The sequence below is a fragment of the Salvelinus alpinus genome, chromosome 12 (genome assembly GCF_045679555.1).
Source record: "Salvelinus alpinus chromosome 12, SLU_Salpinus.1, whole genome shotgun sequence".
In the NCBI taxonomy this organism is placed as follows: domain Eukaryota; kingdom Metazoa; phylum Chordata; class Actinopteri; order Salmoniformes; family Salmonidae; genus Salvelinus; species Salvelinus alpinus.
Window position 1 is genome coordinate 38,276,545 of NC_092097.1, and position 25,106 is coordinate 38,301,650.

General features: G+C 41.4%; 3 protein-coding genes across 6 annotated transcripts; 1 reads left to right on the forward strand and 2 right to left on the reverse strand.

Annotated features, from left to right (window-relative positions):
• Window positions 1–5,372: 5,372 nt before the first annotated feature.
• LOC139536049 (probable G-protein coupled receptor) lies at window positions 5,373–7,605 on the reverse strand. Its single transcript, XM_071336167.1, has 3 exons — window positions 7,246–7,605; window positions 6,681–6,841; window positions 5,373–6,397 (listed from the first exon to the last, which is right to left on the reverse strand). Exons 1-3 carry the CDS (start codon window positions 7,485–7,487, stop codon window positions 5,487–5,489), a joined length of 1,314 nt encoding a protein of 437 aa, XP_071192268.1. The 5' UTR covers window positions 7,488–7,605; the 3' UTR covers window positions 5,373–5,486.
• Window positions 7,606–11,048: 3,443 nt separating this feature from the next.
• LOC139536050 (uncharacterized) lies at window positions 11,049–16,300 on the reverse strand. Of its 4 annotated transcripts, none has more exons than XM_071336169.1 (6): window positions 15,999–16,300; window positions 15,419–15,600; window positions 15,042–15,198; window positions 14,044–14,243; window positions 13,418–13,646; window positions 11,049–11,545 (listed from the first exon to the last, which is right to left on the reverse strand). In XM_071336169.1, the coding sequence occupies exons 2-6, from the start codon at window positions 15,578–15,580 to the stop codon at window positions 11,436–11,438; spliced, it is 858 nt and encodes a 285-aa protein (XP_071192270.1). In that variant the 5' UTR covers window positions 15,581–15,600; window positions 15,999–16,300; the 3' UTR covers window positions 11,049–11,435. The 4 variants fall into 4 exon arrangements, with proteins under 4 accessions (XP_071192270.1, XP_071192273.1, XP_071192272.1 ...); XM_071336172.1 differs by having other exon boundaries at window positions 13,418–13,643; window positions 15,470–15,600; window positions 15,999–16,132; XM_071336171.1 differs by having other exon boundaries at window positions 15,470–15,600; window positions 15,999–16,132.
• Window positions 16,301–16,434: 134 nt separating this feature from the next.
• rrp9 (ribosomal RNA processing 9, U3 small nucleolar RNA binding protein) lies at window positions 16,435–21,969 on the forward strand. Its single transcript, XM_071336166.1, has 14 exons — window positions 16,435–16,727; window positions 16,834–16,919; window positions 17,031–17,143; window positions 17,276–17,343; window positions 17,651–17,692; window positions 17,917–18,043; window positions 18,205–18,422; window positions 18,512–18,612; window positions 18,712–18,846; window positions 18,985–19,047; window positions 19,192–19,337; window positions 20,002–20,081; window positions 20,309–20,382; window positions 21,509–21,969. The coding sequence occupies exons 1-14, from the start codon at window positions 16,647–16,649 to the stop codon at window positions 21,621–21,623; spliced, it is 1,449 nt and encodes a 482-aa protein (XP_071192267.1). The 5' UTR covers window positions 16,435–16,646; the 3' UTR covers window positions 21,624–21,969.
• Window positions 21,970–25,106: the final 3,137 nt, after the last annotated feature.

Genomic DNA, 25,106 nt, shown 5'->3' on the forward strand with positions numbered 1-25,106 from the left:
TGATAAAATCCATGAACTCTACCGATAGTTTTGTTGCAAAAACTGTTGCGATAAAAATACTGAACAAAAATATAAACACAACATGCAACAATTTCAAAGATTGTACTGAGTTACAGTTCATATAAGGAAATCAGCCAATGAAATAAATGAATTAGTCCTTCATCTATGGATTTCACATGGCTGGGAATACAGATAAGCATCTGTTGATCACAGATACCTAAAAAAAGATAGGGTGTGGATCAGAAAACCAGTCAGTATCTGGTGTGACTACCATTTGCCTCAAGCAGCGCGACACATCTCACCTTGCATAGAGGTAATCAGACTGTTGATTGTGGCCTGTGGAATGTTGTCCCACTCCTCTTCAATGGCTGTGCGAAGTTGCTGGATACTAGTGGGAACTGGAACGGAACACGCTGTCATACACGTCGATCCAGAGCATCCCAAACATGCTCAATGAGTGATATGTCTAATGAGTGTGCAGGCCATTCTAACCCTAACTCTAACTGGGACATTTTCAGGTTCCAGGCATTGTGTACAGATCCTTGCGACATGGGGCCGTGCATTATCATGGAGAAACATGATGTGATGGTAGCAGATTAATGGCAAGACAATTGGGCTCAGTATCTATTCAGAGTATTGTGTTCATTGTCCGTAGCTTATGGCTGCCCATACCATAACCGCACCGACACCATGGGGCAAACTGTTCAAAACGTTGACAACAGCGAACCACTCGCCCACATGATGGCATACACGTGGTCTGCGGTAGTGAGACCGGATGGACGTACTGCCAAATACTCTAAAATGACGTTGGAGGCAGCTTATCAGTGGTGTAAAGTACTTAAGTAAAAATACTTTAAAGTACTATTTAAGTTGATTTTTGGGGTATCTGTACTTGACCTTACTATTCATATTTTTCACAACTTTTACTTCACTATATTCCTAAAGAAAAGTATGTACTTTTTACTCCATACATTTTCCCTGACACCCAAAAGTACTCATTACATTTTGAATGCTTAGCAGGACAGAAAATAGTCAAATTCGCACACTTATCAAGAGAACATCCCTGGTCATCCCTACTGCCTCTGATCTGGCAGACTCACTAAACACAAATGCTGTGTTTGTAATAGATGTCTGAGTATCCCCCCCAAAAAATGTAAATACATTTTTCAATGACTGGTACTTTTACTTTTGATACTTAAGTATATTTTAGCAACTACATTTACTTTTGATACTTAAGTATATTTAAAACCAAATACTTTTAGTCAAGTGACTTTTACTCAAGTAGTATTTTACTGGGTGACTTTCACTTTTACTTGAGTCATTTTCTATTAAGGTATCTTTACTTTTACTCAAGTATGAAAATGGAGTACTTGTTACACCACCTGCGGCTCATGGTAGAGAAAGGAACATTCAATTATCTGGCAACAGCTCTAGAGGACATTCCTGCTGTCAGCATGCCAGTTTTACGCTCCCTAAAAACTTCTGACATCTGTGGCATTGTGTTGTGTGTTGTGTGACAAAACTTCACATTTTAGAGTGGCCTTTTATTCTCCCCAGCACAATGTGCACCTGTGTAATGATTGCGCTATTTATTCAGCTTCTTGATATGCCACGCCTGTCAGGTGGATAAATTATCTTGTCAAATGTGAAATGCTCAGTAACAGGGATGTAAACAGATTTGTGTACAACATTTGAGAGAAATAAGCTTTTTGTGTGTATGGACATTTTCTGGGATCTTTTATTTCAGCTCATGAAACATGGAACCAACATATTTTTGTTCAGTGTAGCAAACTTTCCCAATCTGGTTTTGGCATATGCTCTCTAGGTTTTAATAATTGGCAGCCAAGCACTGATCATCAGGTCACCAGCATTCAAATATAAGGCCACCCTTGATATTTATTTGAAATACGTGCACTTAACCTCCATAAGTTATGAAGTTATGAAATAAGTTATGAAGCTCATCATAACTTAATGAATCTAACTATGAACTTTGCATACTTTTACACGTGGTGGTGGTTGTACAACGTAACATATCTTCACATAACTCCACGGCTATTTTATCAACATTTGTGCATAAATGTGTTTCCATCACAGTTGTCACATCTATTTCACCAACCCAAAAAAGTGTCCACCCTTTTCTAACAGACCTATTTTGTTTAGTCGTCATTGGAAAATTTTACAGACAAATTAGCTGTTTCCATCAGCCCTGTCAGGGTCTCAACTTACTGTTGAGAGTTCAAATAGTAGAATACACAAGGTGCAATTTTGAAGTTTGGTTGTACAACAGCAGTTTTTCTCTTGTTATGCCATTCACTGACAGTCACTCAATTTGTCATGTCAGCTAACAATTTTTAGATTGGTAAGTTAGTCTAGTAGTCATGGCCGAATACCGACCAGGCACGCAGGGCATGCACCCAGGGGCCCTGACCTCCAGGGGGCTCCCATTGATTATTTTTGTCACTCTCACTCAGAGATCATTAACATAGCATAAGTCTTGGAACAATTGGTAGAATTGCAGGAAATTAGCTTTAAACTGCAAAAATGTCTCTCTGCCCCATGGCAAAATGTGTAGAATTGCAGAAAGCTTGCTTTAAAACTGCAACATTTTCTATTCTCCCCATGGCAAAATTTGTAGAATTTACTTTCAAAATTTAAAACAATTCTCTCCACTATCAAAATTGGGGCCACTAACATGTTTTTCCCGTGAGGTGTGGGGAGACCCTCAACCAAATCTTGAATTGGGCCCCCAAAGGCCTAGGGCTTTATGCATGTATGACTGGATAAAAGTGTTTGCTAAATGCCATATATTATATTATTTGTATTATAATATTGTATCATTATTTCAAAACATGCTGATTGGTGTCAGTTGAACACCAAGGCAATGGTTCGTTTGAGAGTGTGTGGGTGTGTGTATAGATGTACACAGTGTACTCTCCGTGAGAGAGTTTGTGTGTATAAAGGGAACTCTAATCCTAGGCTGTGTGTGTGTGTGTGTGTGTGTGTGTGTGTGTGTGTGTGTGTGTGTGTGTGTGTGTGTGTGTGTGTGTGTGTGTGTGTGTGTGTGTGTGTGTGTGTGTGTGTGTGTGTGTGTGTGTGTGTGTGTGTGTGTGTGTGTGTGTGTGTGTGTGTGTGTGTGTGTGTGTGTGTGTGTGTGTGTGTGTGTGTGTGTGAGAGAGATTGGGAAAAAGGCAGAAGACACATTTTCTGTTTTAACCAAGTATCTCTCCTCTCCACTCCTGTTCTCTAAAGGTGGGCTACTGTGTGCGTGTTCAATATTCTGTATACACCTTTGCATTGAGGTGACAGTGTTTCCTGTAGCCTGTGTGTCGTCACTAGGTTTTGTCCAGGCGTCAATATAATCGACCAAGGTTACCAACCTCCTTTAAAGGAGAACAGACCGAGACAGAGGCTGTGTTGAGTTTCCATCCTGAATACCCTGCATGTCATTGTTTATTCTGGATACTCCATCTCTGTAAATGTTCTCCTGTAGAAGTGATAGCCATTTCAATATACAGTATTTGCACATCAAAAAGCAGAGCATCATAAACTGTCACTGTGTTATCATGCTTTTAGGATTTTACAATACTTGGCCTTGAATGTAGCCTTAATAAATACCCTGACCTTGTTTTTTAAACTGGTGTGTGTGTGTGTGTGTGTGTGTGTGTGTGTGTGTGTGTGTGTGTGTGTGTGTGTGTGTGTGTGTGTGTGTGTGTGTGTGTGTGTGTGTGTGTGTGTGTGTGTGTGTGTGTGTGTGTGTGTGTGTGTGTGTGTGTGTGTGTGTGTGTGTGTGTGTGTGTGTGTGTGTGTGTGCGTGCGTGCGTGCGTGAATCTGTTTCGGATGTATTTCCTCTGCCTGGCTGTCACAAGCTCAAGCTACCCTGAATTCCCTCAAAAACACTGAAGATGCTCCCACTTTCTGTTTTTTCAGGGCATTCCCTTGACGACCCAGTCAGCTGTCAGGAGTGTGCAGAGCTGGACCAGGATCTGGAGCTCATTCATATACATTTGTAGGATCTTAATTTGAGCCAGTTTGCTACAGCAGGAAAATAATCCTGTAGCAACAGGAAATGTGAATTATTACGTGGATTATAGTTAATGGACAATTTTGTAGGGGTTGATATATTTTTCGTAAATGGAAATGACAAACTTCAGAAGTCTTTTTCAACCCGCGAATACACTGCATTGCAAGAAATTCTCCTGCAACAGGGTGATAAAATATAGATCCTACATCTGTATCTATTCAACCAGTCTGTTTATTTATCTATTTGTTTATCTATTTGTTCGCAGATTCCCATTTTTGTTCGAATCTGGGCCGTGCATAAAGGGGACACGATAGGCTTTTGAAAATGTAGCTCAGAATGTTCTTTTGCGTTGATCACCCATGTCTATCTCTATCCCACATTATCCCTTAATCTCTCTTCGTGCTGTGTGGGAGTTATAGGGTGAAGTCTTCAGCTCTTCAGCTTTTCATAAATGTGCAGTGAAGAGGACATTATTTTTAGAACAGCATAAGCGTAATTTCTTGCAAACAGATCTTTCAGAAGTTTATTTGTACAATTAAAACAAAAACAACTTGCCCATATAGAAAGAAGTCACCTTTGAGAGTGAAGTCTCTGCCGTCACCTGTAAAAAGGTAGCCTATTGAATGCAATGTGCTTTCATTTATGATAACGGATAATAGCGCATTGCTTTGTAAGAAACATACTGTATATAGTTAAGAATATTGCAACTAAACCTCAACTGAGAACCAAATAGTAAAAGTATCAAGTTTGATTTTGTGTAATAGAAACACCTCAACTGTTACACTTAAAATGTTGAATGCTCCCTGTATTGAACATGGAATGAATAATAAATAGACAGTGAATATATGATACAGTGGAAATACAATTTGTATTGTCTTTCAACTCAAAATGTGTACTGGTAGTTGTGTAGTAGAAGTGATAGTAGAATATGTACTAATATAGGTGATTGGAATGGTTGGTGGTAGGTAGCTGAATTAGTCTCTCTATTAGTGGTAGTTGTAGCTAGAAATAACAATTCATAATTGAGAAAACAGTATTTTTCAGCACATAATGCACTTCAGTTATATGCTGGATTCTGGAATCATCTCTGGATGCAGAATAAACTCAATCTAATTAACAAACTAGAAATATCAAAAGAAAAACACTCTATTTGTTGTCCCTTCCAAGTGCTGTCTATGTGTGTTTTAAATTAAGGGCAGTGTGTAGCTGGTAGTACTGTTGCCACACTGTTACAGCGGTCAACTACAGTAGATGCCAGTGGCATGACATGCGTACAGTATCTACGAGTATTGTTACTGAACTCCTTAGGTATCTGCCATGGTATCTTCAACGCAGCCATCTGCCCAGTCTTGTCCAGGCTTAACAGTTTTAACTTAACTCTTCTGCCAATAACAGCAGACAGGTACCAGTGTCAATACAGTGACAGTATATAAGTGGGGACCAGGTTAGTATATCAGGGGCGTTTTAACTGAAATCCTCAGGTATCTGCCCAGGTATCCTGAAGCCAGCCATCTGCTGCCCAGTCTGGTCCAGGGTGTTCCTGGGGCTGGATGTGCAGGTAAAGCTGGCTCTGGTCTCCACCGTACAGCTGGTCCTCTGGAGGAACTGCAGGAAGTTCTCGTGGGCCGAGCCCTCGTGGCTGCTGGATATGGCCAGCTCGACAGGCCGGACAGAGTAGCAGCGCCGCAGCTTACACAGCTCCTCCCTGATCTGGCGGTTCAGCAGCCCGTAAAAGAAAGGGTTGACGGTGAAGGAGGAGAACGCCAGCCAGGTGACGGCCTTCTCTAGGTCGGCGGGGATCTTGGGCTGGTTTTTGATAGTCAGGTGCAGGTGGAAGGAGAAGTAAGGCAGCCAGCAGAGCAGGAACTGGCCCATAATGACCACCAGGGTGAGGGCGGCCTTGCACCCACCGAAGGGCCTGTGGTGGTGCAGCCTCCTGGGGGCACTGCGGGTGGTGATGATTGTGGTCTGGCTGCTGATGGAGTCAGAGCGGTGTTTAGGATGACTGGCCGTCCAGGATGGTAACGGTCCATGCTGTCTAGCCGCCATGCGGGCCACTTTATAGACATTACTGTACACAGCGAAGATGACCGCAGCAGGCAGGCAGAAACAGGCCACTGTGAAGAGGACAGAGAAGGCCCGGCGGTGGCCGCTGTGGCTCCAGTGCAGGGAGCAGTGGGCGGCACTGATGGAGCTCAGGTTGCTGTAGCTGGGCCAGCCGAACACAGTGGCCAGCCCCAGCAGGCCTGAGGCCACCCAGACCAGGACCATGACGGCTGTGGCCAGCTTCAGGGTCATCTTCACCTCATAGCGCATGGGGTGGACAATGTAGTAGTAACGCTCCACGCTGATGGCCGTGATGGTGAAGATGGAGGCTGTAATTCATATCAAACTTTATAAATGGCTACACACAGTACAAAAATCAATGGAAAGTGATAAAAAGAAACAGAAGAGACTATAAAAAAGAGATGAATATAAGAACATAAAAAACATAATAGTAAACCCACTGATTGATTAAAGGCCATGTGTCCAAAATGGCACCCTTTCCACTGTATAGGCCTAGCCTACCAAAGCTCTGGTCAAAAGTAGTGCACTATATACAGAATAGGGTTTCATTTTGGATGCATACCTAAATTCTGTCTGTCCCTTGTACTGTACCTGCGATGAGGAACACGTTGAGGAAGACGTACACCTGGCACTCCAGCACTGTGAACACCACGCTGGCGAAGTACGGCGAGTTGGACACAATGCCCAGGGGCATGAGCAGTACGGCACATAGCAGGTCCACCGCACACAGGTGGCACACAAAGACAAACTTCCTGAATTGAATGGAATTAACTGTATTAATCCCCAGAGAGGAAACAATATACACATGATACCTTCACTACAACAAATTGAATTTACTGATGTCTGGTGAAACAAGTAGAATACATGAGATACAGTACCTAAAATATTTCATAAATTAAACTCTAATTCAAGAGTATAAGCAATATAAACAAGGGAATTGTGCATATAAAATCAGTGCATTAGAAAATCATAGTTCTTATCATTGATCTGTTTGATCATAATCTGGTGTATATTTAACCTGCCTGCTGGCCAAAATGAGGACCACAATGGAAATAAATTGTTAAACTTTTTGGATTATCCGTGTTGATTATGCATTGTGGTTGAATTGTGTTATTAACTGGTAAAAAAAAATAAAAAATCAAAAAGTACCAAGTACCTGAGGTGCGGGGCCTTGACCACCACCACCAGCACGGCTGTGTTAGCCAGAAGGGCCACCACGTTCAGGGTCACCATGAACAATATCCCTGACAGGTCCTTGAAGCGGGTCTGGGCGTTGGGCAAGGTGCTCAGCTGTTTGCTAGGGGCCGAGGCGAAGGGCGACCCCAGCCCCCACCCCAGGCTGTCATTGGCTGTAGTATCACTGAGGTTGGGGGTCAGAGGTGAACCAGAGTGTTCCATAGTTCACAACGAGAGTTTCAGAAGAGACATCATGAGCGTTCCATTAGGGCTAGACCCCATTTTTCACTGTGGTGAGCCAGGTGATTCATTCTGCTCAGGAGTCAAACGGTTATACTACTTTTCCCTGTTGGAAGAAAAAGGACGACGACATCAACTAATTGGGAGTGTTTTGGGGATAGTTTTATATTCACAGTAAATCATCATAGGCCATGTTTTGTAGGCCATTACATCTTCAAAGACACAATTGTAAAAACAACACAAACACTGATATCAAAGTTTACCATTGCAAGAGCCAGCCAACAGTAGCTCAAAGTTATTTAATGTTTGCATGTGTAAGCTTAGTTAAACCCTGTTCTGTTTTAATGATTGCAATGTCCCACTTAATACTGTCAAGGGATAATAACAACAATTGTATGTCAATTCCACAACGGAAGTGACATTTTTCTGTTATTTAGGAATATGTTCTGTTTTCCTTATTCCTTGTGTTCACAAGTATCCATAATAAACCCATCTATGTTGTTACTGCCTATTAGTTTCATCACAGTTGATTGGCACAGGTGTCTACCATCTACCCAAAAGCTATGGAATAGGACATCTATAACATTTATAATATTATATTAGAATATATATTTTTTTTAAAGGATGCTCTCTCTCCATCTCCCTCCCCTCCCCCTCTCTCTCTTTCTGTAAGAGGAGAGGAGGACAGGGACCTGATCAATAGGAATAATTCATGGAGGAGAGGACACCCTCTCTCTCTCTCTTCTCTCCTCCATCCTTCCCTAACCTTTTGAAATGAGAGATAATGAGCTTGCTTGTTTTAGCAATGCAGCTGCAGGGGACTGACCCTGTTGATTAGTATGAGCAGCTTGCCGATCGCTGCAGCTGTACACAGCCCATCTGTAAATAGCCCATCCAACTACTTACCTCATCCCCATATTGTTTTTATTTACTTGTTTAAACTCTTTTGTACACCAGTATTTCTACTTGCACATCATCATCTGCACATCTATCACTCCAGTGTTCATTTGCTAAATTGTAATTACTTCGCTACTATGGCCTATTTATTGCCTTACCTCCTTACGCCATTTGAACACTGTATATAGATTTTTCTATTGTGTTATTGACTGTACTTTTGTTTATCCCATGTGTAACTCTGTGTTGTTGCTTTATCTTGGCCAGGTCGCAGTTGTAAATAAGAACTTGTTCTCAACTGACCTACCTGGTTAAATAAAGGTGAAATATATATATTTTTTAAAGTATGTGCCCTGTGTCAACCTGCCTGTGTAGGGCCATGCAACCTCTTACCAGGACAGACTTGATCTCCTGATCCCAGCGACACACACAAAGCCACTGCTCTTCTACCCAGACTACATCAAAAACAATATAGTTCAATGAACACTGTCTTTTGGTAACATGAATGCACAACATAGGCCCAGTCACATTGATATTTCCCATGCTCCTGTTCAAAATGTTTCTCAGAGCCTGTGGATGTCTGTGTGTTTGTAACTTTGGAGGTAGTGGATTTACTGTACCTCTAAACCTAAATGTCAGGCATAGAGTTACATCAGGTGTGTGACTTCAAAGCAACTTTATCTCCATCCACACAGCTCACATATTATGCCCTTCTCCCCTTTGTGTGTGCCATGATCACACACACACACACACACACACACACACACACACACACACACACACACACACACACACACACACACACACACACACACACACACACACACACACACACACACACACACACACACACATACACACACACACACACACACACACACAGTCACCTGAATCACTGCTGTGCTAGGAGCATCATCCATTTCCCAGAACCTATGACTAATGCATTCTGTTCTGTCTTATTACCATGTCTTCCAGACTACCATACTAGACCAGTGCTTCTCTACTGATGCTCTCTGTGGCTGAAATCTGCTCTGGTGTCCGGACAACAGATTGGCATGCCATGTTAACTAGGCAAGTCAGTTAAGAACAAATTCTTATTTTCAATGACAGCCTAGGAACAGTGGGTTAACTGCCTTGTTCAGGAAGTTTTGTTCAGGGGCAGAACGACAGATTTTTACCTTGTCAGCTCGGGGATTCAGTCCAACGCTCTAACCACTAGGCTACCTACCGCCCCACAGCACAGGAAGGACTAGTCAGTGCATGTACAGTACATTCTCGTGTGCGTTATGTAATGTTGTCCCCATTTTCATCCTGTCCTAGTATTAGTCCTACATACAGAATATGGCTTCTCCTTTTGAGGCATAAACTAGGTTTCTGAACTGGCCGTTTTCAGCCATGCAATAGCATTTGGTTGAATATCACTACATTCTTAGGAAAATGACTTACTAAAAAATATTTTATTTAGAAATCTACTTCACCAGTATTTTGCCCATCAAAAAGTATGATTTTCTTAAAATGTATAAACTCGGACAATTGAAAATGACTGTCAGTTACAGAAGCGCAAGAGGGTATTCACAAGTCTATGTACTTGAACATGTGATCTAGTATCATTTGATTGAAATGAAAACATCTGCCACAAATAAATCGCACCTCTTTATATGAGACATTCTCTTTATGTACCACAGCAGGAAAATTCTAGTTCACATCAGCATACAACTCTTCTAGACTGTTTACTGTATCGATTAAACCCGACGCACTGAGCTCCAGCTCAATAATAGGCTACCTGAGCTTATTTCAACATGTAAGCTAAGAGTTTTCATATAACTAAAATCTAATTACACAATAAGTATCAATAGTATTTATTTCAGTGTATACCAGGCAAAACATCTAGGTAATAAATTACTTTAAACCACTTTAAATGTAAATCAAATCAAATTTGAAATAATTAAATCACTACTCACCTGACATGAATTGTGAGTGTGTATCATAAATCCTTTATAAAATCCTCCTGTCACACTTTCACTTCATTTGAGTTAAAAGGGTACAACTACCTCAGAAGATGCTGGTGTTTTCTGTCCAAGTGGAACTCTATTACAGTATGTCTCCAGGCCAGCTGTGAGGCTCTGGTGTCTGGGTCAGCTCCAACAGACAGTAAAACAGGTGCACCTGTTCCTAACCCTACAGACTTCTCTTAGTACCCATCAACCTCTCGAGTTGACCCCAGGGACAACTCACTAAGGCTGGTTGCTCCTTCTATTACCCTGGTTCCTGGCAGTCTTGGTCCTTGGGTTGATAAGTATCCCTGATGGATGGGTGTCCTGTGGGAAGGACTTCTGGTTAGGACCGGTGAAGGTGTCAGAGGAGAGTAGTGATAGACTGATAGATGTACAGACTAGGGTCTTCAGAGACACAACAACTGGCTGGGGGAGGGGCTAGCCATAGGTCACCGTTAGAAGCACATCAACAGAGGATCATTGGTGAGGATGCTTTTGTGAAACCACACCCACCCTCATTGTCCCGCCCACACTTTCTCTCATCTCTCAGTCAGTTTATGGCTGTGATTCCTCAGCCTACACACACACACATTCTCTGTCCTCCTCCTGTCCCTCCAGGACTGCCCTGGGTGCTAAGAGTACAGACACATACAGGTAGGGGTTTAACGTGTTTTTTTTATATAAATAAAAAATGTCATTTAATAGCATTAGTGAAACAAGATTGGATGTTGTGAGATGAGTGGGAATCAGAAAGACATTTATTTAACAGGCACAATCATTATAGAATAATGTGTTGTTAAGGCTACTATGTGAGTGAATCTATCACAAATGTAATCTATAATATGTGTAGTCTACAGTACTCTTAAATCATACAAAGTCAATATCCTTCTGATCAAAAGTAACATCAACCAACTAAACTGTCTAAACACTGACATCTGTTGGTGGAATAAAACATTACAAGACAGAATACAGTAATTACAATGTAAACAATTGTGTGATTATAACCTGGTATTTGGTTATTTAAATTTTTTTGACTGGAGATTTAACGGATCCCAAGTCTCTTCTTCAACAGTTTGTCTTCGTTATTTAACTTTGTTCTGACGGCAGCTCGAATCGCACTGTAATCCACACCAAACTTTATCCTCACGTGATCTAGAAAAAATATAATTTAAACATGTATTATTGATATCTTTTATCATTAGAAATAAAAAACATACAGCGCCTTCAGATTCAGATTTGTGTCACTGGTCCACATACAATACACCATAATATGAAAGTGTAATTGTGTTTTTAGACATTTTTACAAATTAATAAAAAATGAAAAGCTGAAATGTCATGAGTCAATAAGTATTCAACCCCTGTTATGGCAAGTCTAAATAAGTTTTGCTTAACAAGTCACATAATACAGTGCCTTCACAAACTTTTTCCACATTTTGTTGTGTTACAGCTTGAATTTAAAATTGATGAAATTTAGATTTTGAGATTTTGTCACTGGCCTACACAATACCCCATAATGTCAAAACAAAATAAACATTTTTTTTTATACAAATTGATAAAAAATTAAAAACTGAAATGTCTTGAGTAAATAAGTTCAGGAGTAAAACTGTACTTAACATAACAAGTCACATAATAAGTTGCATGGACTCAATAATAGCAATAATAGTGTTTAAGATGATTTTTGAATTACTTCATCTCTGTACCACACACATACAATTATCTGTAAGGTCCCTCAGTCAAGCAGTGAATTTCAAACACAGAATCAACCACAAAGACCAGGGAGGTTTTCCAATGCCTCACAAAGAAGGGCACCTATTGGTAAATGGGTAAAAATAAAGAAAAGCAGACAATGAATATCCCTTTGTGCATGGTGAAGTTATTGATTACATTTTGGGTGGTGTATCAATACACGCAGTCACTAAAAAGATACAGGCGTCCTTCCTAACTCAGTTGCCGGAGAGGAAGGAAACTTCTCAGAGGTTTCACCATGAGGCCAATGGTGACTTTAAAACAGTCACAGTGTGTAATGGCTGTGATGGGAGAAACTGCAGATGGATCAACAACATTGTAGTTACTCCACAATACTAACCTAAATGACAGAGTGAACAGAAGGAAGTCTGTACAGAATAAAAATATTCCAAAACATGTATCCTGTTTGCAATAAGGCATTAAAGTAAAACTGCAAAAAATGTGCCAAAGAAATTAACTTTATTTCATGTATACAAAGTGTTATGTTTGGGGCAAATCCAACACAACACTGAATACCACTCTTCATATTTCCAAGCATGGTGGTGGTTGAGTTTTTTAGTATAAAAATAAATGGAATAGAGCAAAGCACAATCCTAGAGGAAAACCTGGTTCAGTCTGCTTTCCAACAGACACTGAGAGACAAATTCATGTTTCAAAAGGATAATAACCTAAAACACAAGGCAAAATATACACTGGAGTTGCTTACCTAAACCACATTGAATGTTCCTGAGTGGCCTAGTTAAAGTTTTGACTTAAATCAGCTTGAAAATCTATGGCAAGACTTTAACCTAACTAAAGCATTCAATGAATATCAGCACAACTGGACAGTTTTAGTGTTTTGGGAACCTCTCTCTTGTCATAGCCCCACAACCTAAAGAAACATTCTAGGAATCTTCAAAGAACAGACTAAATATGTTCTGGAAACATTATTGTAATGTCAAGTGAATGTTTTTTGCACCCTAAAAGAAACATTGTAGAATCATCGACACAACTGGATCGTTTTTGTGTTTTGGGAACATATATTTTCTGACGTCCCCACAATGTTCTCACCATTCTGTTCCCACAACCTAATGAAACATTCTTGGAACCTTTAAAGAACAGATTAAATATGTTCTAATCATCAGCACGACTGGACATTTTTTTGTGTTATGAGAAGATTTGCAGCAAACTAACAAATGTTCCGGGAACTTTCACAAAACCAATTTTGGTTTGCTGGAACGACTTTAAATTAAGGTTGAATAAAATAGACAGCAATAAGAAATAGACAAAGTACAGTACCTAGAAGGCCTCTCATGATGTCAGGGGGAAGTTGAGGTTTCTGGGTTTCCTCTTTGGCGATGTTACACCTCCTGCCCTGCAGACTGTGTGTGCCCAGCGTCTCCCTGTCAAACAGCACCATCAGCATGGCTGAGATGTACTTCTTGAAGTCCATGATCTCTGAGATCCCCTTGTACAGATTCCTCTGCACTCTCAGACCCCCGGGGAGGTGGATATAGTTAGCGTCCTGCTAAAGTTAAAGACAGAACTGAAGTGTCCATTGTCAGAGAACATTGCAAAGTTGATTTGTCAGAGACATATCTAGTTTTATTTTAGAGAGATACTTTAATTGAATTGCTGTATTTTATGGCCAGCAATGTTTGGATATTGTGTATCTCCTTTCATCAGAAGTACTCCTAGCCTGGTTAAATTAGACTGCATGATGCACTTACCATTTTTTCAGCTGTAGGTGGAGCATTTGGTCTGGTTTAACCCGGCTAAAGTAATCCTAATGCCATATCTCAGGTCGTTTGTCTGAACCCAGGCAAACATGAGGCTATATACATCATTTTCTTGAGAGGACAAGTTGAATGTGACAGTAGCAGCAACTACATTGTAGAATGGCCTGATGGGGGTGGTGACCTCACCTCTACCTCCTGTGACACCACCTGTGACATCTGAACTGGCACGTCCGCATAAGAGATGCTCTGCCCCTCACAGCTTTCTGGGGTGACAGCGTCGTTCACAACATCGTTCACATCATTCCCCTGCTGCCCCCGGGCATGGTCCAGAACAGTCCTCAGGTCATGGGCAGTGTGTCTCATCTGGGTCATCAGGTCATTCATCTCTGACAAAGTATTACAAGAGAGTATTATACACTCAGTGAACAAAACATTAGGAAAACCTTCCTAATATTGAGTTGCACCCCCTTTTGTCTCAGAACAGCCTCAATTTGTATGGGCATGGACTCCACAAGGTGTCGAAAGCATTCCAGAGAGATGCTGGCCCATGTTGATTCCAATGCTTCCCACAGTTGTGTCAAGTTGGCTGGATGTCCTTTGGGTGGTGGACCATTCTTGATACACACGGGAAACTGTTGAGTGTGAAAAACCCAGCAGCGTTGGAGTTCTTGACACACTTAAAATCGATGCGCCTGGTCCCTTCTACCATACCCCGTTCAAAGGTCAGTCTGCATCATGGAAAGAGAAGGTGTTCCTAATGTTTTATACACTGTGTATATAGACCTCTCATGAGCAATCCACCTAACTGATCAACCTTTTCCAATTTATATTTTCAAGATAACTGAGAACATTGGCAGGTCGTTCATCTCTGACAAAGTATCAGAAAATAATCAGCAACACCCATTTGACCAATGAGAATCGATTATTCAGTCAAGCCATGTTATAAAGATAGATAATCAGCAATCACCCTAACTGATTAGCTTAACCTTTTTCAGTGCATCATTGCAAGATAACGGAGTACATTGACAGTGGTGTTTAAAATACTTGCAGTATCTGTCATGATAAGAAGTCTTTTTAAAAGTTAACACTAAAAAAGTTTAAGGTTGACGCCAAAAAAATTGTCTATTTGGGTAACTTTGAATACCCATTAAATACGATACAATGAGTGTAGTTTTACAACATACCTTTCATCTGTTTCAGTTCCCTCTCAGCCAGCTGCCTGCATCTGCGCTCATATTTCAGTTCTGCTTGGAGCTGATCAATTTTCATCAGGAGAGTTATGGTGTCGGTTCTCGTTTCAGGACTTTGATCGTCTTCTTCCTCGAAGGTGATTGGTTCACCCTGAGAGAAACAAAGTACGACACTGTAAAATACAGTACAGTTACTACAGCACATCAACCATACAGGATATTGTACATGGGCCATAATCCTTACTGATACTGCAGGGTGGAAAAGTAAGGGGTAAAGTATTCCGTGAAACAAATTAAATTAGATTGTAACCTGTGGTGGTAATCTGCAGTAATTGTTAGTAACTGATCATCAATTAAATAACCTCTCTCACCTCTATGGGTGAATATCCATCATCTGGTATTCTGTACTTCTCCTCTATTACCTCACCAAAATCCTCCAGAGAATGATCCATGCCAATCTTCATCATTTTGACAGAAGAGCCTGTGTGGACACTGACAGAGTGTGTTGTTGTTGCTGCCCGCTTTGGTGCCATTACTCAGGTGGGCAAACGCCCTGATAAAATATATAACACAGGCACAGAAAATAAGTACATTTGACTAAATATACAAAAATTATTTTCATCAGGTCTGGAGCACTATAATTGTGTATTTGAATAAATAAAATATAAATATTGAAACTGTACATTACTTTTTTCCATCAACTTTTAAGACCATTAGCTTCACATTGGGATTATATTTAAATAGGTTATTACTACATTGATGATGCTGTATGCGCTGCAATAACGTTAGCCACAAAGAGACTCATCTCTGTGGACGCCATATCAGGTCCTTTACAGAACGTGAGCTCTGCGCTGGCAGTTTTTGGACATTTCCCAATATTGTACAAATTAGCCAATTTCAGGCAACACATTACAGATTTTAACACATCATATTACAGCTAACGTTACCCACCTGTGTATTCAATTTCGTTGCTGAGATCGCAGTGAGAATGGATGCAAATCTTTCTCAGTACATGGAAAAGTACTAGCTGGTACTAGCTAGTAGCTAGAGGAAGTAGTACTGCAGTACTGCGGTGTATTTGGTCGCATTAAGTATTTCAGTGTGTGCTTGATGGCAGTGAAAATATATTCGATTTTTTAAATAAAACGAGATAATTAAAAAAAAATAGGTTTGTGCTTAACATGTAACCTCAATGTAAAATCATTATTTCATCCTTTTAATTTTTACTTGGTTTAACTGCGTTCTGGAAGGAACCATTTGTCAGGATCACATCTTTTGGGGAAAGATTTTTCCCTGCACATGTTTCCTTCTGAACTGGCAGGCCTTCTCAGCCAATCAAATTTAGACTTTAGTTCCTACTTGCTCGGGGAACCAGTGAGAGCTCTGTATTTGTGGGCGGGACAAACACATGCCGCGATATTATCAAATCAACACCTCCATTTCAAACCTTGGGTCTGTGGAGTCTATAGTTTGGTTGCATCAGAACGGGAGAGAACCCATGTGTGTCTAATGTTGATTTGCGTGGTCAAAATGTGTGCTAACTAGTGTAAAGATTTACTAACTCTGAAGCACTGTTGAAACAATCTAAAGAATATAATCATGTCGTCTTTCTTCATAAAGAAAAAAGGACCTCTAAAGGTTTTCAAAAAGAGCGAGAATTCAGCCGGTTCCAAACGAAAGGTAAGGAGGTAGTTAGCTAACGTTAGCTAGCTATCTACGTAACTATTACAATGATGGCTAAATTAACTTTCTTCTGATCTGTGATGCTTGTGTGTTGGTGGTTTAGAATGATGGAGACATGGGAAACAAACTCAAGAAGAAATTAAATGCAAAGCACAATGAAGAAATCTCCAGCGACTCTGAAACTGAAGGGTAGGCTTACTTACTCAGTGTAGTTGACTGGCTTCACAGATGGCTATGTAAGTTGGCGAACAAACTGATTTTATTTTGAGCTGTATGAGTTGAAACAATATATTTATGTAGCCCTGCAGTGCACAGAAAAAGGAGGGCCAATGTCGAAGAAGAGTTTGATGAGACTCCACAGGAAAAGAAACTACGATTAGCAAAGCTCTACCTTGACCAATTGAGGGATGAGGGTAAGGGAGTAACGTTAGCTAGCTACTGTAACTATTAATTGAGCTGTGCTAAATTGTTTTCTTTAACTTTATATTTAAGTGCTTATTTGGAATCTGATGCTTCACTGTTCTGTCTTCATGTCTTATCAATAGAAGAAAAGAAAGCAGAGGAAGAGTCTTTTGAGACTGACCTGATAGCTGGAAGACTTCAAGAAGAAGTGGTAAGTGTACTAGCTACAATTTGCAATTGTGATTATAAACTGGGTGGTTAGAGCCCTGAATGCTGATTGGCTAACAGCCGTGGTATATCAGACCGTATACCACGGGTATGACAACATTTATTTGTACTGCTCTAATTATGTTGGTAACCAGTTTATAATAGCAATAAGGCACCTTGGGGGTTTGTGGTATATTGGATATATACCACCCGCTCATACCTTAATGCTTAATTATAGCCCTAATATATATCACAAGTCCTTTTATGAATATGGTATTGCCCTCATAGTGAACAAGTTCTCTTTTCCTCAGCTTGAACAGAAAGGAAAGCTTCAACGGATGGTTGCAAAAGATGTGAGTATCTTTGTTGTGTGTCTCTCATATAAGCACTCTGTGCATGTCCATCCAGTATCCTCACCATATGAGTTTTCTATGGCCCATAGTGAGCTGTGTAACATGAAGGCTGTGGTCATTTTGTAGGTTACATTGAAAAAGTGTTTTTGATTGGACCTACCCATTTCTGTCCACTTCTGTTTTGTGCCTACTAAACACAACTGCTATGTTGTCATGGTTTTCAGCTCCTGCCACCAGACACGTCAGATATTCGTCTGTTGAGAGGCCACAAGCTGCCAGTCACCTGTCTGGTCATCTCTCCTGATGACAAGCACATCTTCTCTGCTGCCAAAGACTGCTCCATCATCAAATGTGAGTCAACATTTATATTTGTTTGTTTACTTTCTTCTCCAAAATAATCAAAGATAAGTTTGTTGTACTGAAATAGACTGTGCAAAATCAGTCCCATGCTGCCTGAAATGCAAAAGTCAAAGTGAGCTTATGTATTCTCCCATTTTCTTCTGTAACTGCAGGGGATGTAGAGAATGGTAAGAGACTGCACACAATAGCTGGTGGGAGGAAAGGAACAGATGATCGCCATGTTGGACATACAGCCCATGTACTGTGTATTTCCATATCGTCGGACGGCAAGTACTTGGCAACGGGAGACATGAATAAGTTGATCATGATTTGGGAGGCAGCAACATGTAAACACCTGTACAAGTTCACAGGACATAGAGGCCCTGTGTCGGTAAGCTCTTCTTGCTTTAAAATGTGCTTTCTTTTAAATTCTTATTTTTGTTGCACCCTCTCTCAAACTGAGCCATCTATTCTCCACAGGGCCTGTCCTTCAGGAGGGGCACTCATGACCTGTACAGTGCCTCTCACGACCGCTCCATCAAGGTGTGGAACGTGGACGAAAACGCCTATGTGGAAACCCTGTGAGTAGCTGACTAGTAATATCTGTGTGTTTCTTCAGGTTGGCATGAGAATTGTGTTTGTGTTTTATTGACTGTGTTTTATTGACTGTGTCTCCCTAGATTTGGTCACCAGGATGTGATCACTGGGCTGGACAGTGGGAGTCGGGAGCGCTGTGTGACTGCAGGGGGGAGGGACCGCACTGTGAGGGTGTGGAAGATTGCCGAGGAGTCCCAGCTAGTGTTCCATGGCCATGAGTGAGTCTTCCTGGACTCCTTTCTCTCTTTTTCTCTGTATTAGTCAGTCTCGCAATACTGTATAGTCTCTGTTGGTCCGAGAGTGTCTATTATCCTTGTGTGTTAACCTATTGGGATGCTCCTCCCACTCTCGCTCAGGGGCTCCATCGACTGTATCCAGCTCATTAACGAAGAACACATGGTAACAGGTGCTGATGATGGGTAAGTGTGTGGCTTTATACTCCACTGGGTGTCGTCGTACTCCACATCTGTAGAGGTTCTGTAACCACTTCTCCCCAAACGGCACAGGATGGTCTATTACAAATGTTTTCAGTAGTCAAAAAAGATTTCTCTTCCTCACCTCAGTTCCGTCTCCCTCTGGAGTGTGAACAAGAAGAAGCCCCTCAGCACGGTGAAGGCAGCCCACGGTCGGCATGGCGACTCGGGGCTGGAGCAGCCCTACTGGGTGGCAGCCGTGGCGGCTCTGCAGAACTCTGACACCGTAGCCTCAGGTAACAACTGCTGTGCGAGTCACCAGCTTTATAACACGCATCTATACACACACACAGCACTGCAGAACTATTGACACTGTAGCTTCCACTGTGAGTCCTCTTCACCAGCTTTGCTATACACCGTCTCATCTATACACATCTGTACACACCCTGTGTGGGTTATTAGTAATGATCAACCCCAAACTTCCACCTCTCCTTACTATAAGGCGTACTGTAAACCTATAGTGTGATGCTCTACATTAGTGCTCAATCCTTGGTCCTATACACCCCCCTCCATATTTATTTGGACGGTGAAGCTAAATTTTGTAAATTTGGCTCTACTCTAATAACCAAGTTTGTATAGTCAAAAGCTTGATGTAGTCATTGCGTGCTAGGAATATGGGAGCAAATACTGAACTTTCGACTACTTTGTCCAAATTCTTATGGAAAAACAACTTCTTCAAATGGGGGGTGTGATGCATAAAGTGCTGTAATTTCTAAACAGATAAATGTGTTAAAATACTGTACTGTCACCTCATATAAAACATTTGATCTCAAATCCAAAATGCACCGATTTTAGCTTCACTGTACAAATAAATATGGGGGGAGTGTATTAGGCGTTGACGCTAATATTGACCTGCCCAATTGATGATGCTGGAATTGAATAACTGTTGTCACTTGACAGGTTCACACAACTCTAAGGTGCAGCTGTGGAAGTGTGGCCAGGGGTTCCGTCACCTGGAGCCTCTCTTCAGCATCCCTGTGGTAAGCAAGTCCCAGCTACACACCTAATACATCCATAACTTGCGTTGCATTCAATCATTGTGTAGCATGACAATATGTGGTAAACACCATTGGATGTCATTTAGACATTACGCATTCAGCCTATTTGTATAGGCCTATGTGTATGATCAACTGACTAGTACAAGTGTTCTGCACTAAAACATCTGTCTTCTCACTAAAGTGTTTTCTGACTGTCTCCTCTCTCTTAGACTGGTTTTGTCAACAGTCTGAAGTTCTCTAGCTCTGGGAAGTTCCTAGTGGCAGGAGTAGGACAGGAGCACAGGTATATACCCAGCTACTTACCTGTCATACATAGATACAGCCCAGAGCATACTTACTATCATTATACACTCATTGCTGACTGGTCAAAAGCCTCACTATATTGATCATATGCTCTGGGCCTACCCTTTGAGTTAAGCCTGTTTTCAGTGTTCTGTATGAAAGTAGTTTCAATGAGGTCAGGTGCCCACAAGGTGGCACTTATTTCACTCCCAAATCCTACGACTCCCTCGACTGCTTGGGGCAGTGATGACAATTTACATTTTACATTTAAGTCATTTAGCAGACGCTCTTATCCAGAGCGACTTACAAATTGGTGCATTCACCTTATGATATCCAGTGGAACAACCACTTTACAATAGTGCATCTAACTCTTTTAAGGGGGGGGGGTTAGAAGGATTACTTTATCCTATCCTAGGTATTCCTTAAAGAGGTGGGGTTTCAGGTGTCTCCGGAAGGTGGTGATTGACTCCGCTGACCTGGCGTCGTGAGGGAGTTTGTTCCACCATTGGGGTGCCAGAGCAGCGAACAGTTTTGACTGGGCTGAGCGGGAACTGTACTTCCTCAGAGGTAGGGAGGCGAGCAGGCCAGAGGTGGATGAACGCAGTGCCCTTGTTTGGGTGTAGGGCCTGATCAGAGCCTGAAGGTACGGAGGTGCCGTTCCCCTCACAGCTCCGTAGGCAAGCACCATGGTCTTGTAGCGGATGCGAGCTTCAACTGGAAGCCAGTGGAGAGAGCGGAGGAGCGGGGTGACGTGAGAGAACTTGGGAAAGTTGAACACCAGACGGGCTGCGGCGTTCTGGATGAGTTGTAGGGGTTTAATGGCACAGGCAGGGAGCCCAGCCAACAGCGAGTTTATAAGACCTCCCATGTTTTCTTATTACAAGATTAAATGGCTTCTTAGACTGCGTTCACGTGCTAGTTGAAAATTCGGAAATGTCAGACTTGCTAACTCGTTGTAGACAGAGGATCCCGCGTTTCCCACTCAGAATCAACCAATGGGTAGATCTACGCATTCATTTTAACTCGGACACGTATTTATATACTGCATCATTTTACTCATAACTTTATTCATGAAATATCTATTTTGTCAATGAGGTTTTTTTTGTTAATAAAGTCTTTGTTTTCAGGCTTGGTCGGTGGTGGAGACTGAAGGAAGCAAAGAACGGACTCTACATTATTCCTCTGAAAAGACAACAGCCAGAGCAGGAAGGGGTCCAGAATGGAGAAGAGAATGGGGTTTAGTTGATCTATGAATGCCTTAGCCTGTGTATGAACATTATTCAGATTTTGTCAATTAAATTCTTTACACAAATGCTCTTTGTTACCATCTATCAATTAACTGCAGTAAACAGTTTCTGTTAAGGGTGGAGCAACTTTTACAAATTTCACTTTAGGTCTAGAACCGTTTTTGTGCTCTGCCTGCATCTCATCTCTGTGTGCAGATGGGCTCCGATTCCGAGTTAAGCGTGCTAAAAGGAACGTAATTCCCTTTATGCACTTCGCTCTATGCGTATTTTGAACTTAAGCATGAGATGAGCGTGCAATTTGTTTTGGATGGAGAGTGAATAAATGAAGGTGCTTCTACAGATATGCCATATTCTGACCGTGACTTAATTCCCTAATAATTTCACCACCTTTACACATGAGGAAACCATGAATAAGGTCTCGCGAACCTGCCTGTTCCAAGTGGAAAAAGTATCCAAGAAAAATGTCCCCCCCATAGAAATAACACCATTCTGCATGCACTGTAATTTTCAACATGATAAGAGCTGGGTAAATGATTAAGGGAATTGTGAATATAAATGACTAATTTTAGATCTTTTACAATCACTGGAGACCAGTGGTGGGGGAAAAAGTTGAGAAAGTATAGATACCTTAATAGAAAGTTAGTCAAGTGAAAGTCAGCCAGTAAAATACTACTTGAGTAAAAGTATTTGGTTTTAAATATACTTAAGTATCAATAGTAAAAAATTATTTATTTAACCTGGTAGGCCAGTTTAGAACAAGTTCTCATTTACAACTGCGACCTGGCCAAGATGAGGCAAGGCAGTATGACACAAACAACAACACAGTTACACATGGAATAAACAAACGTACAGTCAATAACACAATAGAAAACTCTATATACAGTGTGTGCAAATGAGGTAAGATTAGGGAGGTAAGGCAATAAATAGGCCGTAGTGGCAAAGTAATTACAATTTAGCAATTAAACACTGGAGTGATAGATGTTCAAGTAGAGATACTGGGGTGCAAAGGAGCAAAAAAAAAAAATGGGGTTGAGGTAGTTGGCTGGGCTATTTACAGATGGGCTATGTACAGGTGCAAGGATCTGTAAGCTGCTCTGACAGTTGATGCTTAAAGTTAGTGAGGGAGATATGAGTCTCCAGCTTCAGTGATTTTTGCAATTCGTTCCAGTCATTTGGCAGCAGAGAACTGGAAGGAAAGGTGGCCAAAGCAGGATTTGGCTTTGGGGGTGACCAGTGAAATATACCTGCTGGAGTGTATGCTACAGGTGGGTGCTGCTATGGTGACCTAGCAAAGACTTCTAGATGGCCTGGAGCCAGTGGGTTTGGTGACGAATATGAAGCGAGGGCCAGCCAACGAGAGTATACAGGTCGCAGTGGTGGGTAGTATATGGGGCTTTGGTGACAAAACGGATGGCACTGTGATAGACTGCATCCAATTTGCTGAGTGTTGGAGGCTATTTTGTAAATGACATCGCCGAAGTCAAGGATTGGTAGGATAGTCAGTTTTATGAGGGTATGTTTGGCAGCATGAGTGAAGGATGCTTTGTTGTGAAATAGGAAGCCAATTCTAGATTTAATTTTGGATTGGAGATGCTTAATGTGAGTCTGGAAGGAGAGTTTACAGTCTAACAAGACACCTAGGTATTTGTAGTTGTCCACATATACTAAGTCAGAACCGTCCAGAGTTATGATGCTAGACGGGCGGGCGAGTGCGGGCAGCGATCGGTTGAAGAGCCTGCATTTAGTTTTACTTGCATTTAAGAGCAGTTGCAGGCCACGTAAGGAGAGTTGTATGGCATTGAAGCTCGTCTGGAGGTTAGTTAACACAGTGTCCAAAGAAGGGCCATATATATACAGAATGGTGTTGTCTGCGTAGAGGTGGATCAGAGAATCACCAGCAGCAAGAGCGACATCATTGATGTATACAGAGAAAAGAGTCGGCCCGAGAATTTAACCCTGTGGCACACCCATAGAGACTGCCGGAGGTCCGGACAACAGGCGCTCCGATTTGACACACTGAACTCTGTATGAGAAGTAGTTGGTGAACCAGGCGAGGCAGTCATTTGAGAAACCAAGGCTGTTGAGTCTGCCGATAAGAATGTGGTGATTGACAGAGTCGAATGCCTTGGCCAGGTCGATGAAGACGGTTGCACAGTATTGTCCTTTATCAATGGCGGTTATGATATCGTTTAGGACCTTGAGTGTGGCTGAGGTGCACCCATGACCAGCTCTGAAACCAGATTGCATAGTGTAGAGGGTACGGTGGGATTCGAAATGGTTGGTGATCTGTTTTTTAACTTGGCTTTCGAAGACCTTAGAAAGGCAGGGTAGGATAGATATAGGTCTGTAACAGTTTGGGTCCAGAGTATCTCCCCCGTTGAAGAGGGGGATGACCGCGGCAGCTTTCTAATCTTTGGGGATCTCAGACGATACGAAAGAGAGGTTGAACAGGCTAGTAATAGGGGTTGCAACAATTGCGACGGATAATTTTAGAAGGAGAGGGTCCAGATTGTCTAGCCCAGCTGATTTGTAGGGTCCAGATTTTGCAGCTCTTTCAGAACATCAGCTATCTGGATTTGGGTGAAGGAGAAATGGGGGAGGCTTGGGCAAGTCATTAATCCTTATTAAGCAAAGCAGATGGCACCATTTTCTTGTTTTAAAAATGTACGGATAGTCAGGGGCACACCCCAGAGATTATTTACAAAAGATGCATTTGTGCTTAGTGAGTCCGCCATGCCAGAGGCAGTAGGGATGACCACATGTTCTTTTGATAAGTGTGTGAATTTGACTATTTTCCTGTCCCGCTAAGCATTGAAAATGTAACGAGTACTTTTGCTTGTCGGGGAAAATGTATGGAGTAAAAAGTACAATATTTTTGTTAGGAATGTAGTGAAGTAAAAGTTGTCAAATATAAATAGTAAAGTACAGATATCCCTAAAAACTACTTAAGAAGTACTTTAAAGTATTTTTCCTTAAGTACTTTACACCACTGCTGGAGACAAATGTAAAACCAGTCATATGGGAGAAAATTGAAGCATATCAACTTAACCACAGAAAAGTTTAGGAAATGTTGTGCCATTGTGTAGCATTTACATTGTACGGCCTTAACTTGCAGGAATGGGCACTGTCAAATATCTTAATTATAGGCTACCCTGACTTTCTATGTCGTATTTCTATCATGTTAAATATTAGCCACTTTCAATATCGACCATAACCACATATTCAACTGCCAATTTACTGTTATTTCCGTTTAGTTAGTATAGCCTACATTATTATTACATTGTTTAGTTTACCTTCATTTGCCTTTTCTGTAAACACAGTCACATCTGTGTGATTGTTGCTGAGGATCGTTAGTAACAGTTGATAATATAAAGAAATGTAGGCGAATTAAATCGTTATGGAGTGGAGCGCAGACCAAACCATAACAGTTTGAAACTGACACATAGCTCAGTACTTGGTTGTCATCATACAGTTCCAG